We start from the raw sequence: 16,326 nt of genomic DNA, 5'->3' as shown, positions 1-16,326 counted from the left end.
ACCAGGGTTCTATTCCCCACCCAGCCATGAGTTTAATGATGTGCCCTTGCGCCTGTCAACGCCTTTCATCCTAACCAACCTCAAAGTGTCATTGTGAAGATAAAATGGGGTGGAGAAAAACCTGAACTGCTTGAGGAAAAGGTGGTATATAAATGTAATAAAGAAACAAATAAAAGGTATCACTACTATTAATGATGTTCCTGTGATGAATCGTATTACCAATGAATTCTCAAATCCCAAGGAACTTTATCTCCTCTGCTATGACTTGTTTCATAAATCTGTTTAACCCCAGGATATTGCAGAGGTGGAAATCTTTCCTTATATCTGAGTGTGTAATTCTCACTTCTAGTTGTGTGCAAATGGAGGACGGTGCTTCCACGATGAAGACAACCAGGGCTATCAATGCGTCTGTGTTCCTGGATGGACGGGACCGACATGCCTGGAAAATATTAATGACTGTGAATTGAGCTGGTGCCAGAATGGAGGCACTTGTGAAGATGGAATCAACGAATACAGGTACTAACATGCCTCTCTTATGGCAGCTTTCTCCATAAACCTTTGGGACATTACAAGAGATGATTGAAATACTGCTTCTCTCCCACTGCTTTCAACTGCAGTTAAAATGCCATTCCTGTTGCATTTATCGTCTTCACATTCTAGAATGTTATGGGCAGTCATTTGCAATAAACATGGCTGCTTAAGTAAACAGATTGATCACCTAAGTCATATTTCACAGAGTAATAATAATAATAATCCATTGCTGCAAAAAGAAAGTAAGGAAACTGAGGTACAATCTCTAACAAATATACTGTCTTCTACTACAAAGTAAATGAAATTCACTTTAGGAACAAGAAGGGGTAAAATAGCAGGAGTTTTTCATATAAAGTATATATATGAAAAATATCTGTAGGGATAATATCATGCTAACTTTAGAGGACGTTTAGTCAAAGTTGGTTAAATGATACTTTTTTTTTGTATGCTACAGCTCTCTATGTTCAATTCAGAATAGTAGGGTAGCCTAGAGGAGGGATAAACAACCTTTTTGCTCCTGAGGGCTACATGACGCAGCGGGTACTCCGGGACTGGAATGTCACTTGGCATGGCCATATGTGAGTATAGTCAGTGGGCAAAGTCATTCAAGGATGGGCAAATCTGACCATTTCAGTTTCTCATTTTTCCAATCTTCAATTCAGTTCTATGTGTTTCGACATTGGTTCTTTATTTTATTACTATATTTATACTCCACCTTTCAACCATTTCAGTGGTGTTTGAGGCTTGATCTCCCAGGTCCTGGTCCAACACCCTAATCACTGCACCATGGTTTTGTTTTTGTTGTGTTGTGTTGTGTTTTCAAAAAGGTTGTCATGGCAATTCATCAGCATTTTACTGTGATTTTCTCTCATTATACATATATTTGTATACAATTTTGCCCAACGTACACAAGATGCCAATGGCAAAGCAAGAGTGAAAAACTCAAAATATGACAACCCTGTGTCACAAATTGAGTGCATCTGTCTATGAGGGGAAACCTACCATTAGAAAGCGGACAGGGTATGGATAAGGTAATGCTTACCCTGGCATTAAACTGAAAGAAATTATGACGGAGGTAAGATATATAAGAATACTGCTCTGTTATACACCTGATGATCCTCATTTCATGGATTTTTAAATCTGTGTTTTATACTGGGTAGCCTATAGCTAAGGAAAGTGCTGCACTGACCCAAGCTCTATTTATAAAGTGAAAGATGCTGTAATATATGTACCAATACTTAACATTCCTACTGATGCAGCATGTACCCAGGTCAAACACAGGGCGTTCAATGAATCGGTTCAAACTAAGTTCAAGAAGAGTCCTACTGGAACAGACCAGAGACCTGTCTAGTCCAGCATCTGATTTTTCCCAATGGCCAACCAGATGCCTATGAGAAGTCTACAAGCAGGACATGAAGGCAACAGCCTTCTCCTGCCGAGTGTCAGCAATTGGTATTCAGAGACATGCTGCTTCTAATCCTGGTTGTAGTATATAGCCTTCATTGTGCAAGAGCAACACCATGTATGCATATGATATCAAGCTGTGATGCTGCTCTGGTCGAGTAGAGGAATTGTCACAAAATGAAATATTGACAGATTGCAACTAAACCAATTGGGGAAAGAATCTGAACTCATTCTACTGCTTCAAACCCACCAACCTTTTTTTTCCAGCTGCCTTTCAGTGGAAGCAAGAATAGTGCTAATTTGTTTCAAATATACTGCATGTCAGCCACTTTTAAGAAAACCTGTTTGTGTACAATGGCAATTAATTACCCCATGGGAATGCAGGACCTGAGTTCAATAGCTCTTTCCTTCTTATGTTTCTCACCAATTGGTATTCAGAGTCATACTTGCCTCTGACACAGGGGGTAATATATAGCTGTAATAACTATTGATAGCCTTACCTACAATTAATTGATATAATCCTCTTTTAAGGCCATCAAAGTTGGTGGCCATTGTTATTAATATTTATATTAATATTAATATTAATGTTCTGCCTTTTCCCCAGACCAGGACTCAGGGCAGCTTACAGATAAAAATGCAAAACACAGATAAAATAGAAAAAAGCTCAAAGCATTAAGAGGTACAGTAATTAAGTATGAATATAATTAAAACAATATATTTTTAAAATCTATTAAAATACACATAATAACAACAACAAAAAATAATAAATATGTGCTGTGTGGAGAAGTATGTCCTGTTGTATGTCCTGACTAATCTCCCACCATTCAGCTTCATTAGATAAACCAGATTTCTAGTACGGCAAGTGTAAGAAGAAAATGTATTGTTTTCTGCTCTTTTCACACCATTTCCCATCTTACACAACCTTTCCCCTCCACCTTAACTAAAAGATGTGGTGATCAGAACTGTTTACAGCATTCTAAGTGTTGTCAAACCATAAATTTGTATAAAGGCTTTGCTAAACTAGCAGCCTTCATTTTAATTCTTGAGATCTTAGCAGAACTCTAACAGAAGCCATGGGCCTTTTTGCTAATTAAGATTGAACTACTACAATAATGTTTGGGCAGATCCCACTATTTATTAAGCAACGGCTGCTACAGAGAGAAGAGCTATTCTGTGGTGGCCCCTAGGATGAGGAATCCATTGCCACTTGAAGTTTGCTAGATTCAGGAACTCGGGCTTTGTAAATGGCACCAAACATTGTTTTGCATAGGTGTCCTGTGACTTATTTGCTTCCACATAATTCTGTTGACTCCTGAACATTTCATTTGTTGCATCTGCTCAAGTAGTTTTATTGGCATTGCATTTCATTTCAATTATATTTTAACCCTTGTATCATTCAAAGTTTTAATTGCTGTTCCTCATTTTGAGAGTCTCTAATTGAAAGCCATGCTGTTAATTATCTAAATAAATAAAAACACCTGATAGAAATACTTAATTTGTGCAAGCAACCAGCATTCCCCACCCAGTGGTTAACATGAAAAATCAGCTACATGCAAGAGACAAATTCTATGTGCCAGTCTAAATAGCTTGTGATGTTGTGCTCAATCACTTGCTAGCACAAAACACAAAATATGAAGTAGCATGCCAGTGAGCTGCTGGTCCTTCAGGTATTCTAAACTGTTTTGAGAGACTAGATGACGTCGGATATAATTAGCTGGTAAAGCAACACAAATCTACCAAGGCTCCTGTGCATTCCACTGGGGCTTGTATAGGACAAATTCTTGGTGGATTGTGCCTCAAAGCCTTTGACAATGACATGATTAGAAACTAATTACTTCTGGTTCAGTCTTTAGAAGATGAAGATTACTATTCACTTAGTTTGTTTGGAAATGAATGCCCACATCACAGATAAAGCCCTGTATCCTCCATCTGTCAACTTTGACTGATCCAAGAGCACAGTTCTTTTGAAGACAACCTAAACCATGAAGTTATATGCAGATTTTTCATATTGACGAGTATCTGTTCTACAGAGAGGGGGGTCTGTATATGTGCCTAGGAAGCTTTAATATAACTGGTTGAAAATGGAAAAAAAAATCTCCCAATGGTGAATACATTTCCTATTAAATGTGTGAATTAATTGCCTGTACCCGTCTACTCATAAATAAGGCCTGTTGAGTTCGGTGAGATTTATTGAGTTCGGTGATACAAGACTGAAGTCTAGGGCTTTGTTTAATTTCTCCCTTTGTTGCTGAGTCTAATTTCCCTCTTTGTCCTATTTTTGTCCTTGACAGAATCAGGCATATCTGCTTGTATAAGTCATAATGAACAATCCAAGAGTGTAAGCATATCCTGAGCATAAGTTCCACTGACTTCAGTTGGATTTGTTCCCCAGTGCATGTCTATAGGAATTGCATAAAATCACAATGCTTTCTGTTTTCTCTTTGGGTCATTCCACAAAGTACATATGAGTTGGGGCAGGACTAGCAAAGCTATGACAAAAGTGGGGTTGGTCATTAGTTAAAACAGGAAAGAATGTGAGAATGACATTGTGTGTGAAAGGCCCAAATCCAGAGGAGTTCCTCTGTTTGTACACAAGCTCGTCCTCAATACTTTTTGTGTGGCCTATTTGGTACAAACTATGTTTTCCTCATTCACTGTTCTTTATACTGCAACATAATCCTTGATACATCACCACTGTCATGAACACATCTGCCCCAAGTAGAGAAACACAGCATGAGTCAGTAAGCAGTCCCCCTCCCCCTCTCTCTGGCACAGAATGGAATGATGATAAGGAGTCAGCAGAGAGTGGGAGGGTGAGAAGTCAGTTTGCGCAAGAAACACAGGCACATGTAGAAAGCAGGCGAAATAGCATTTCCTCACCGGAAAAGGAGGCAATTAACCATCTGAGTCCAAGGAGTTGTCGTATGGGAAAGGTATTAGACAGGAAACAAACCCAGAAACATAAAGGTCATAGGTTCAGGATATTCTGCAGAACCAGGAAGCACTCCTCAGAAGGGTCAACTGACTCATAAGGCACGGATGCTTGGTTAGACTAGGGTTACCAGACATCCCCGTTTCCCGGGGACAGTCCCCGGATTTGCGAATAATTCCCCGGAAAAATTCCATCCCTGGAATGTCCCCGGATTTCATCTAATGTCCCTGGCTGCAGCAGTGGCAGTCTCAGCAGCCTGGGACACTTGGCTTTGGCTGGCTTCAGGAGCTGCTTGGAAGTCCCCATATGTTGGTGGAGCAGGGGGCTCTAAGATGCAGCTTCTGGGCTGCCTCCACCATCCCTAACCCCAGCAACTAAGCTGTGAAGGGAGGCTTCATGCTGCCTATCTGAGCAGCCTCCCAACTCCTACTTGCGTGCAAGCAGGAACGGGGCGGGGATCTCTCAGCTGTGAAGGGAGGCTTCACACTGCCTATCAGAGATTGCATGCAAGCAGGAGGGGGCAGGGATCTCTCAGTTAGGCAACGGGAAGCCTCCTGCCCTCTCCTGCTTGCATGCAAGTAGGAATGGGATTGGGACTGCTCCGATAAGAAGGGAGGCATCGCGCTGCCTGAGAAATCCCTGCCCCCTCCTTCTTGGACACAAGTAGGAGTTGGGATAACACTCCTGCCTTTCGGAGTGTTATGGTAACGCTTGTGCTTTACAATTATTACAGCTAAATTAAAATGATAGGCTTAAACACTGAAAGTACTCACTCATTCTGGAGTTGGAAAGAGCCTTAGCTCAGCAGCAGAGCACATGCTTTATAGGCAGGAAATCTCAACACTCTCTGAAACCCTGAAGAGCTGCTGCCCATCTGTGTAAACAATAGGGAGATCAAGCATTCTTCTGACTTGGTAAGAAGCAGCTCCCTAAGTTGCAACACCCAATTGGGTTTTGAGATATGTTCTCAGAAAGTAGTACAGGAAAGTTTTTCTCACTGAGGAAGATGGATTCTGTTTCTAACGAAGCGTGAATGTCCTACTCATTTCTCAGCTGCCTTGGCCTTTTCGATCGAACTTCTTATTCAGTATGTATAATTTAATTTCATCAGCAACCTGAAGGGGGAAAAAAGAACATTCAATTATGTTAACACAGTTCTTAATGTTGCATATTATGCTGATTTAATGGGAAGAGGGATACAAACAAAAACTCCAAACAATACATTTTTGCTGCTATGGGTAACCTTTCAGATTTTGCACCTTCCTCATTATATTTTTGACCTTGATAAGTACACCCTAATTCATTGTCACTTGATCAACTGAATGCCTGATTACTAAAATTGATTGCTCTGTCCAAAGTGTTAGGTGCTATCCACAGTCAGTGTTGCATGTTTCTGGAATGGCTCCGCTCACAGTGCAATGAGCCAGACCTAGAGCTTACCAGGATTTTGATACTGCACAATTTACAAGCTCTGCTAAAACCACTGGCTTAGCTATATATAATCAGAGGAGCCCCCAAAGCTCCCAAGTGTCCCAATCTTCCCATTTCTGGGCACAGATGTGACTTTGTGCTGCTACAGAGTTAATGGTTGTAGTATCACTGCTGTGCCTTGTATTTTATTCATATATCTATTGATTTATTATTTAGTTATTGCTTTTGATGTCCCTCTCTTCAATCCAGAACATTTTAAAATTACATTATATCCAACAATGGAGCCCACTGCATCTTGGTATTAAACCAGAATTAAAACTGACAGATCAAAAAGGCTTGGACAAATGAAAGGGGCTTGGTACTGAAAAGGTCAGACTCACTGCCAAGTAAGACTTGCTCGGGAGAAAATGCCAAAGCCAGGGTGCCATAACCAAGAAGGCTCTGTCTCTTCACTTTGCCAACCTCTTCACTTCTTACAGTTAAAGGACTCTGAAAAGGGCTCTGAGGATTATCTTAATGCTTGTTCCAGGTCCCTGACATTCCAGGTTTGTGCAAAGCTTGCTAACGTTTTGCTGCCTGTGCATCTGTTGGAGTATGAGAGTGCATTAGAGCAGCGCAACAGGATTGTATATGGTACTTCTACTGTTTCATTGCACATTCTTTCAGCAGCAGTAGTAATAGGAATAGGATTCTGCTGTGGGAGGGGGAAAACACATTTTTCTACACATTTGGCAATTCACAGGCATGCGATGCAATTTCTTGGATTACTACTGCTAGTGAAAGAAGCAGATATTACCCCCTTATGTTATACATTCGAGCCCTCTGCTGTTTTCAGGTACTGAGCCTTCCTGATGTGAACATCTTTTGTTGCATTGCATTGTCAGCTGAAACACTATAATTTCACCCTTCTTAAATCTGGCCCAGATTTCCTTTGTGCACCGATGCCAAGCTCTGTTTTTGTGCTGGGTCCACAGGTGAGATTTCCATTGCCATCCCATTAAGATGAGATAAATGTGTGCAGTAAGGCGTCAGTGCACAGAAGCCCTTAAATGCCAAAGCAAGGTCAAGCAGGATATGTTCGTGTTCTGATCCCCATTAACCTCCCATGGTAACAAAACAGGAGAAATCAAAACTGGCAAAGTTCCCCGAGACCACACTATCACTCTACGTTATAGATGAAGATGTTGACCTGACCAGTGCTTTCTCGGTGTTTCAAACAATGGTTGTATTTTCTGTTGTCAGGCTTGGTGTACACAGTTTCTCAACAAAGACTCTCAGGTGGTCTTTGAGATAAAAAAGCAAACAATATCTATAGTTGTGTTGGAGTGGTGTTTGTTTATTTGTTTGCAAAAGTCACAGAAGTAAAAAGAGTCACATTTATCCATCCTGAATATTCTAATCAATGCCTGTGACAGCCCAGTATTATTTTCATGATAGAAGACTTGGGGGAAACGGCATTATAGACCAGCTGGGTAAATGCAATCTATCATCCCTGGATGCAAGTATGTGAAATTGGGGGGGGGGGGGTTGGAGTTTGTCATGCAACTTTCAAAAGCAACATTTTCATAATGTATAAGTAAATGAGTAAATAAAATTCAGTTGAAAGAAAACATAAAGGCCATGCTACGAATGTCAAGAGATTCCACCGGCCCACCCAGTCCAGGACAGGTTTAGGAATGCAAACCACTATCCAAGCAGAGATGGAAGGAGGTGATTGGCATAAGATACAAACACAAGGGGCCACCAGTTGGACTCACCCTGATTTGTTTGCCAGGTAAAGCCATGCTTTCTTTTCCTCCAACAAAGAGGAGATCAGTGATGAAAATCAGATAATATCTATGAAACCCATTAAGTGTGAAAAATAGGGTGTATTTTTAGTGCATTCAAGGAACAATGGCTACACTTTAAGATGAGCTATGTGATGTGCTTCTGTTCTTGCACAGGCAGTGCATAAACCAGACCGTGGGCATAGCCATAAGGTGTGTTTTATATATCCTTCTGGTGATCCATATTTAAAATAAAGCAGCTTGCCTTCTGACACATAAACATCAGCTAACACAAATGTTCACACAAACGACTGCCAAATGTGTTAGCAATGTAATCCAAGCTGTGATTTTGACCCAATTACCGATGCATGCCAGGAAAGGTGCAATGCAGTAATGAATGTGTTGTAATTCTCCCCCACACCTCTCTGCCACTTACATATTCCTCCACTGAAAACACCTTGCATGACAAAAATATCAGGACTGTAAAGTATTTTTTTTCTATTCTTTCTCTTATTTTCTGTCCCATTTTTCATGCATAGCTGTCAACCTTTCCCTTTTTTTGCAGGAAATTCCCTTATTATAGCATTGGGAAACAGCAGGGAGGGTTGACAGCTATGCTTTCATGCCAAATGAGGGCTATAGACAAGCATAATGTGTTAGGTAGTATCTGGTTGCCCTAGAAGTGACATTATTCATGGTGGCTTTGTGTAGTGGTTAGGTTTTTATTTATTATATATGTGTTAGGGTTTGGATGAGGAGGATTCTCCTCTGAGGCTTGTTGGAGCTTTGAGGGCTGGACACCTCGATGTTTTAGAAAAAGATAACTTCTCTAATCTTTTGTTGTTATTATTGCTATTTTGAAGGGAAATTGGATAGAATCCTCTGAGGGTACAAGGCCTGACAAATTTCATATCAATAGCTGCACTAGTTTTTCTGCAAGGAGTTTTGGGATCTGCTTGGTTACCTCACCTTCACCAGTGAAATATTTTTAAAATGGCAGTTATTTCCCCTTTGACGGAAATGAATAACACTTGCAGCTGGGGCCACCCCTTCTGAGGGTATGAACCCTGCCAAGTTTCAGAATATCTGTAGTGATTTTTCTTGCAAGAGTTGTCATCACAATTTGGAGTGTGTAAAAGAAGTGGAGGGAGGGAAATTGCTGAATCTCCCATAGCGTTTTGTGGATAATTGGTCTGAAAATTGCAGACTTGAGAGCAGTATTCCTGAGTAACGAACCTTCCCAAATGCAGACAAATAGGACTTTCACGCTATGCACCTTTAAATTTGAACTGAGTTATCCTATTCTGTTGCTGACTTAAATGATCAGTGGTGCCAGCTTGAATAAAATACTGGGGGTGGGGGCAGATAAGCACCACCCCACATAAATGATCACATGGCATGATGCACGCACACACTATTTGAATGACAATGCCCATCAACTTTGGGGGAGCACAGTCCTCTCAAATATTTTATGGGGACCAGGAGTTGGCTCATATGTAAATGCTGGATGTTAACTGCATTTATTGTAGTCTGATCTTCATTTGTATTTCATTTATTTTGATTTTATAATTTCTATAAACTGCTCAGGGATTTTTGCCAAAAAATATTAAACAAAATGCTTTTCCCCAACTATTTTTTTGCTAATTTGTTTGTATTAATCCCTCCTCCAAACCACTGATTCCCCTCAAAATGAGTCCCAAAGGAGTTCTCTCATTCCCCTTTTCAACATGCTTCCCTTGTATATTGTAAATTTCATTTCTGAAAAGTGTCGTCATTCTCTCACACTGCTTTGTGATGAGGGAGTGAGAAATTATTATTTTTCCTGGTATGGCACAATTTCATATGCACTTTGTGCAGATATTTTGTTGTTGTTGTTATGAAGTGCCTTGTAGCACTCTCTATGGTTCCTGACCCGCCTTGTCACACCTTGTGGGAGCTTTGCTTCACTGTCGATGCACAGATTCTCCCCAATATCACCCCTGCTTCTGCTGCTGATTCAGGGTTCCTGACCCTGTTAGATATATGTCATTGTTCAAAAGAAAGGGGGGAAAGGGAGCTGCGTTCAGACAGCACTTTGTCGTTTTCCTGGTGTTTCTTTACCTGATAATTTTGCTGTTTCATGTGGTCTTGCACCCAATGTAAGGGCCACTTCTGGAAATACAATGGGACCTACTGGAAGTGGAGCACACATTCATGTGTTAATTGATTGGGAGGGGCCACCTGTTTGCGACCCTGTTAACCCAGAATATCATGGGAGGTTTGTGCTGTAATTTTCCCACAAGATGATGCCACTGCCACCCATACGATTAAATCTGGGGTGATATTCTGGCATATGGTTATTTCCCACTGTTTTCATGGTTGAATCGTGAGGGAATGGATACATAAAGATGTGACATGGCCTATGATGTCCACTGTTGTGTCTCACCACACCACACTGGGACAGAAGCACTAGCATTGTAACCAGGAAAACTAACACAATAATCTCCATCTCTGAATGTACCCAAGGTATTGAAAAAGCGTTATATATGTTTCAAGTGCCCTCAGTTTCTGTAGCTCCCCACCTTTCATTTCTTTACAGGCCTTGAGGTGGGGCACTAAAGATGTATTTATTTCAGGTTGCGTTTTCAAAATAAGTGCTGTGGTCCTGTTGATTTTTTACTGATCTCCTGGGTATCTAAATGGTAGTTTTAAGTGGTTTTATAGCTTAGCTGGTTTTAAATGATATGATGCTGCTTGATTCTTATGGCTGTATATTGAAGGCAACATGCTGTTTTCTCAAAATGAGGGGAGGACTAGGATTGGGTGAAGAAGCCAGCTGAATTGACATGCCATAAATTGTGTTCGGAATTAGCTGTCTTGCCTTTCAAATGTACAAGCACTTGGGCCCCAATTTTAATGGACTAGGCGGCTGGTGGAGAAGGAGAAATCATAAAAGACTAGCCTCCCGCATAAATGTCAGTCTGCAGGAGCAGCCTGTGGATAGGCTTCCACACACCAGAACTTTGGTTCTAAGTCATTGGGGCAGGGTGTACAGTACTTGTTAATCTGCATTCCTATTTAAGATAATTGGAACATGTACAATGAAAAAAAAAGGAGTGGGATTTGGGTTAACACTTTGAGGTTGCAAAAGATATACCTAATGTCTATTTTTTGCCACATTGTTTCCCCATACAGTGTGTGTGTGTGTGTGTGTGTGGTCACTATCAAAGTTCATTTGCTGTCAAAGAGTTACTAGATCCTTAAACATGATGGCAGGGCATTTTTGAAAAGGATTGATACCTGATGAATATGCAGACTTCAAAATTTGGATTTTGACAATTTGGCCTCAAAAAGTGACAATCAAGTTTTAGAATGAAAAGTGGATGTCAAAGTCTATTCCCCCACCCCACCCCACCCCAAAATCTGAATTTGACAGATATTGAAATGTTGGGAAATTCTGTTTCTGCTCCAGAAGGTTTGTTGCACACATATAAAGTAACTCCTAAGTATTGGATGGGTTAAAGTTGCCACGTAGAGAAACAAAACTGGGCAACTCCCATCCAAAATCTCTAGATCCATCTAAAGGGCAGGTGAACTATATCACTCTTGCTGAGAAATTTTATACTAGTATAATGATTTACTTAAATGAGTGAGCAAAGTCAATATAACATTTACTAAACTCTGTTGCAAGTCTGTTGTCAAATTCCAGATGCAACTGCATGTCAGCTGTCAGATAGTCAGATACTGTTTGCTGCACATCTGATACTGTCAACTGAGGACACCTGTCACTTGTCAGCTGTCAATGATTGTCAAATATTCACTGCTGTACACCTGATACTGTCAGAAATGGATAGCTGCTGAATGCCAGCTGTATGGTACCATCAAATGTTGACAGGTACATGTTGGATAATGATGACTATTGCAAGTGAGCTGTCAAATGTTGCTGCCTAGGTGTCAGCTAATGATAGCTATTACTACGTGTCAGCTGTCAGATACTGTCAGGTATTGGTTGCTACTGCAAAGTCTCCAGATGTCAAATGCCAATGCTGAATATGGTACATTCCAAGAATATTAGCATATCATCATCAATATTTGCAAAGGAGATTCTTTTTTTAAAAAAGGCAAGTTCATCTCCTGTATAAATTCTTCCCAAAGAGCTTATCACTGTGTGGAATGCCAGAATCATAGACCTGACAACAGAATGCTGTCTCTCTGGATACAGTACAGGGATATTTATTTAACAAAATGATAAATCCCTCCCCTCCTCCAGGAAGATACTATTCTAAAGAACCCCTTGAGGCAGATCCCTCCAAGAGATAATGGCTGGCCCAAAGTCATCTGGTTAATTATTTGCCTGAGTGGGACTTTAAGCCCACATCTCTTCAGCCTAAGCACCAAACTCTGTTCATTAAAACACACTGCTTCTCTTGCTATTGTTAAGTAAAGTGCAGATATCCTATAACTAGCGCTTCTAGAGAAAGCTTTTTAAAATTATTTTTAAAAGCCACAATTTATTTATTTTTAAACTCCTACTGGTGTTTCTAAAATCTGTGAGAAGAGCTGTTTTAAGTTTAACCTTGCAGCAAAGTTGAATAGCAAATTAACCTGTGTCTCAAAGCTTTTAATAGTGCATTTAGTATACTGCTGCTAGAAAGATTTAGGACATTAATGCAAGGTCATGTTCATTAGAGACCAACATGATTATTTCCCCTAGAAGAGCAGGCGTCTAATCACTTGATAGATATACATCTTTTACATAGAGTTTAAAATTGCTCAGCATCCTTCAAAGCAGTATTTAATAGAGGAATATTATTCAGGACTCAGGAAATAGCACATTTAACATACATACAGCACAGAGATCCAGAGCCAAGATTATTACCAGGGGTCTCTATTCCAGTTTGCTATATGGAAATAAGGCCCCTGCTCAGTACAGCCTGATAAATATGTTTGCCTCCCCAAGGGTTCCCTACAACGGTGGTTACATGCGTGTAGCTAGCTAAATTAGGTGGGTCAACACACTGGAGAGGCCATTCCAGGAGATGAGACACTGCTTAGGCAAACACAGTCAGATTGCAAGCAATATTGTGTTATTTATTATTGCGTATTTATCTTTATTATAAATGCATTCTGTATCACAAGAAAGTAAAGACAAAGAGGCTGGCTAGCTGGAAAGGGAACGTAACACTGAAGATAGGTCACAGTTAGATGCTTCAGTTACCTGTTTTGTTATAGATGATAACAAAAAGAACTTTGAAAATATTGAACGTAGAACAATTTTTGAAAATCGTATATAGTCCCAACAGATACAAGCTAAACCTTGGTTAAGATGAGAGTGAGTTGAAGACTTAGAAGATGAGCATTATGGTCCTGTTGTGAAGGGAGGTGAGCACTGGGTAAGTTTGAGTAAGGATCTTGTTTATCCCAAAAGTTTTAGCTGAATGTAGGAAAGATTTGCTTGAGAGGCTACTTTGAGAGGGAAAAGAGGTTTTGGAGCAGGCAGCTTAGGCTTTCAAACATGGGTGGTCACTCCTCAAGGTCATGTCTCATTTTCCAGGTCTTGGGTGAAGAGGAGTGCCATTTGGGAATGGGTTGGAAAACTCATCAAAGATGTTGGATGAAAGCTGGCCCCAGGTTACGTGAGCCAGAGGCTTGAATGCTAAACTCAAGGCTGCTGCTCTTGAAAACTGAAAGTTTCAACTTGTGCAGAATTAAGAAACCCACTTCCCAAGAGGGGCATGAAAGTACATTGCACTATTGCTCCAATTTTTGCTATGGCTTGTTTCTCTTCAGGGTGAGCACCACTGTTCGAATTCTCAAATTTTGTCCCCCACCGTCTTGGAAAGTGAAGATGCTGTAAAAGCAGAAATGTTGGCAGCAGGCTTTTCCTGCAGGAATTATGGCGGTTGAAGTGCAATTGTCACTCTGCTGCCATCATCTTCACTTCCCATAGTCAATGGAGGGGGGAAAGGCCTTCTGTGGAGCTGCATCAATTCCCTGCTACTTTATCCTGCCCCCCCCCCCGTGATGTTTCCCCCCTTGGAGACAGGAACAGGATAACAAGCAGTGGAGGGAACTGGGCCCTTCAAGCATATTTTAACACACAAACACTTGCATTTTTCTATCTTTCTCTGTATCTGTGCATTTGAATTGAACACTTGAACGACCCAGTTCGCTTTGAGGCTGCTCACTCAGCCATATCCAAATCAGTATTCTAGGACATTGGTTTTCAACCTTTTCTTCGGTTTAGGGACACCTGTAATATCCTGCACTATTCCAACCCCCTCTATTTTTCCTACTACCTGTCTCGGTCTTCACCACCACTACAACATACAAAGTTATATTTAAAGAAAACAAGAGAAAAAACGGCACTAAGTAGTTGAACTGGCAATAAGGAATGTGCTTAAGAGTTAACAGAACTGGTGTGGGAGATGCTCACAGAACCTTGAATGAAAACCGCTGATGGAGCAGTTTCCTATCTTCCTATCGGAGGCGGATTTGGGGGAACATGACCGGTTTGGTTGCACTGGGCACCAAGCCTTGTAGGTGCTGCAGCTATGATTTTGAAAGGCAGTGGGCACTGAATTTTGGCGTCACACAGGAGAAATTTGAGATCCTAAGGTCCACTAGTGTTCCTATAAAGCTTTAAATGAGTTAGGTTGATTATATAATAGCTTCTGCTCCCTCCTTTTGCTGGATGGTGGTCTTGGTACTCACTCAGCTTGCCTTCCTAAAAATACCATCCATGAATCAAGTCATCAAGTAGACAAAGATAGGCGGCCTCGGTGGCTGCTCCCAAATTATGAAGCTTCCTCTCCTATAGACATTTGAGTAAATATTATACTTTCAGACATGAGATTAAGGCAGCAATCATTTACCCACTTACCTAGGAGTAAGCCACATTAAACCAAAGTGGCCTTACATCGGCGTCAAAATGCATAGGATTCATCTGGGGAAATTGTTGGTAAATGTTAGTGTACAAAATGAAATTCTATTCTGTTTTGCTGATTTGTTGGCTTGTTATGGGAAAGAGCAAGGTGATTCTGTGGGATGGGGAAAGCTGTAAGTGTAAAGAAGCAAAAAATGGCTTTGGGTGTTTTTTGAGGATTGATGTAACTATAACAGGCCAAGGATATGCTCTATTGCTTTTTGTATAGTTAGAAAAATAAATATTTGATTAGTCCATAAAACGGAATATATTCAGTTGAGGTAGGTTTGGCTCTGGAGAATTTTGCTCTGTTGTTGACAGGTGAAATACACAGAGAACAGATTTCATTATCAGGATAGTATTGTAACATGAATTCATTAGCTGCAGATGCATGTCACTTAAAAGAAAATAAACATCCTTTTCCATCAGTGGGATTAAAAATTCCACTGTTTGCATTACTGTATGTGTGGATCAAGTACTCATTGAACAAAGACTGTTTCAGTACTATTAGATTGCAGATTATACACAGTAAATGTTAATTACAAGAGGGAACACATATATCAGCGATTTTCAGTCACACGTGGTACAGAGAACCTACTGTTTATAATGCTTTCTCCTAATCATGTTTTACATACAGGAAATAATTAGTAGCTAGTGCATATTTGACAAAGCAGTCATCTACATTTAACAGATTGGCTAAGCAAATGTTCAACAATCAAGGGGGATGAACAAGGCTCTTTCTTTCAAACCAATATTGTAAAATGGAGGGACTAACTGAGCTAAATGAAAGGAGGGCAGCAGACCTTCTGTAGTAAGCTGAAAGGTTTCCAATTATTATGATAACTCTGGGGAGAGCAAAGGCATCCATTTCTGATACCAGCTTGACTTTCCTCCAGATTTCTGCAAGCACTCGTGAATTTAGAAATATGATACTTATAACAGGATTGATGTTCTTTCTTTACTTTTGCAACCGGGGAGTGCAAACCAAATGTCAAAAAAAACATTGTGGTCTTTAAATAAACTCTCCCAGGGATTATAAGGGCATAATTAAGAACTTCTGGCAATTAATTAAAAAATCAAATATTTAGGCTATCAAAAACAGTAGAATACATTAAGGGTATCGGAGGGGGACTTGTTTGTTTGTTTGTCTGTGCTCTCCTTCAGGAATGAACTTGACATGATGAGGGACTGAGGGGTGGGATTTTCAACAAGAAAATAATGCCATTTTTTGTCTGCTCCTCTTGCTGAAAGAGGTCCATGATTTAGTATAACTCCAAAACGCACTGTTTGGCTACTTTCAAAAGGGTTTTGTAGCATATTGTAGCATAACCACCATTTGTTCTCTCACTTTTTAATGG

The 16,326-nt window shown here is 40.3% G+C and overlaps 1 protein-coding gene across 1 annotated transcript in view; it reads left to right on the top strand.

The window, feature by feature from the left end:
* Positions 1 to 16,326, top strand: part of LOC117044557 (protein eyes shut homolog) — a 74,108-nt gene that overhangs the window by 16,589 nt on the left and 41,193 nt on the right. The window contains exon 4 of the mRNA XM_033145375.1: positions 350 to 516. Coding sequence (XP_033001266.1) covers positions 350 to 516 — 167 coding nt within the window. The remainder of the gene's footprint in view (positions 1 to 349; positions 517 to 16,326) is intronic.

The sequence above is a fragment of the Lacerta agilis genome, chromosome 3 (genome assembly GCF_009819535.1).
Source record: "Lacerta agilis isolate rLacAgi1 chromosome 3, rLacAgi1.pri, whole genome shotgun sequence".
Classification (NCBI taxonomy): Eukaryota; Metazoa; Chordata; class Lepidosauria; order Squamata; family Lacertidae; genus Lacerta; species Lacerta agilis.
The sequence above is the reverse complement of the archived record's forward strand: the minus strand, read 5'-3'. Positions and strand labels throughout refer to the sequence as shown.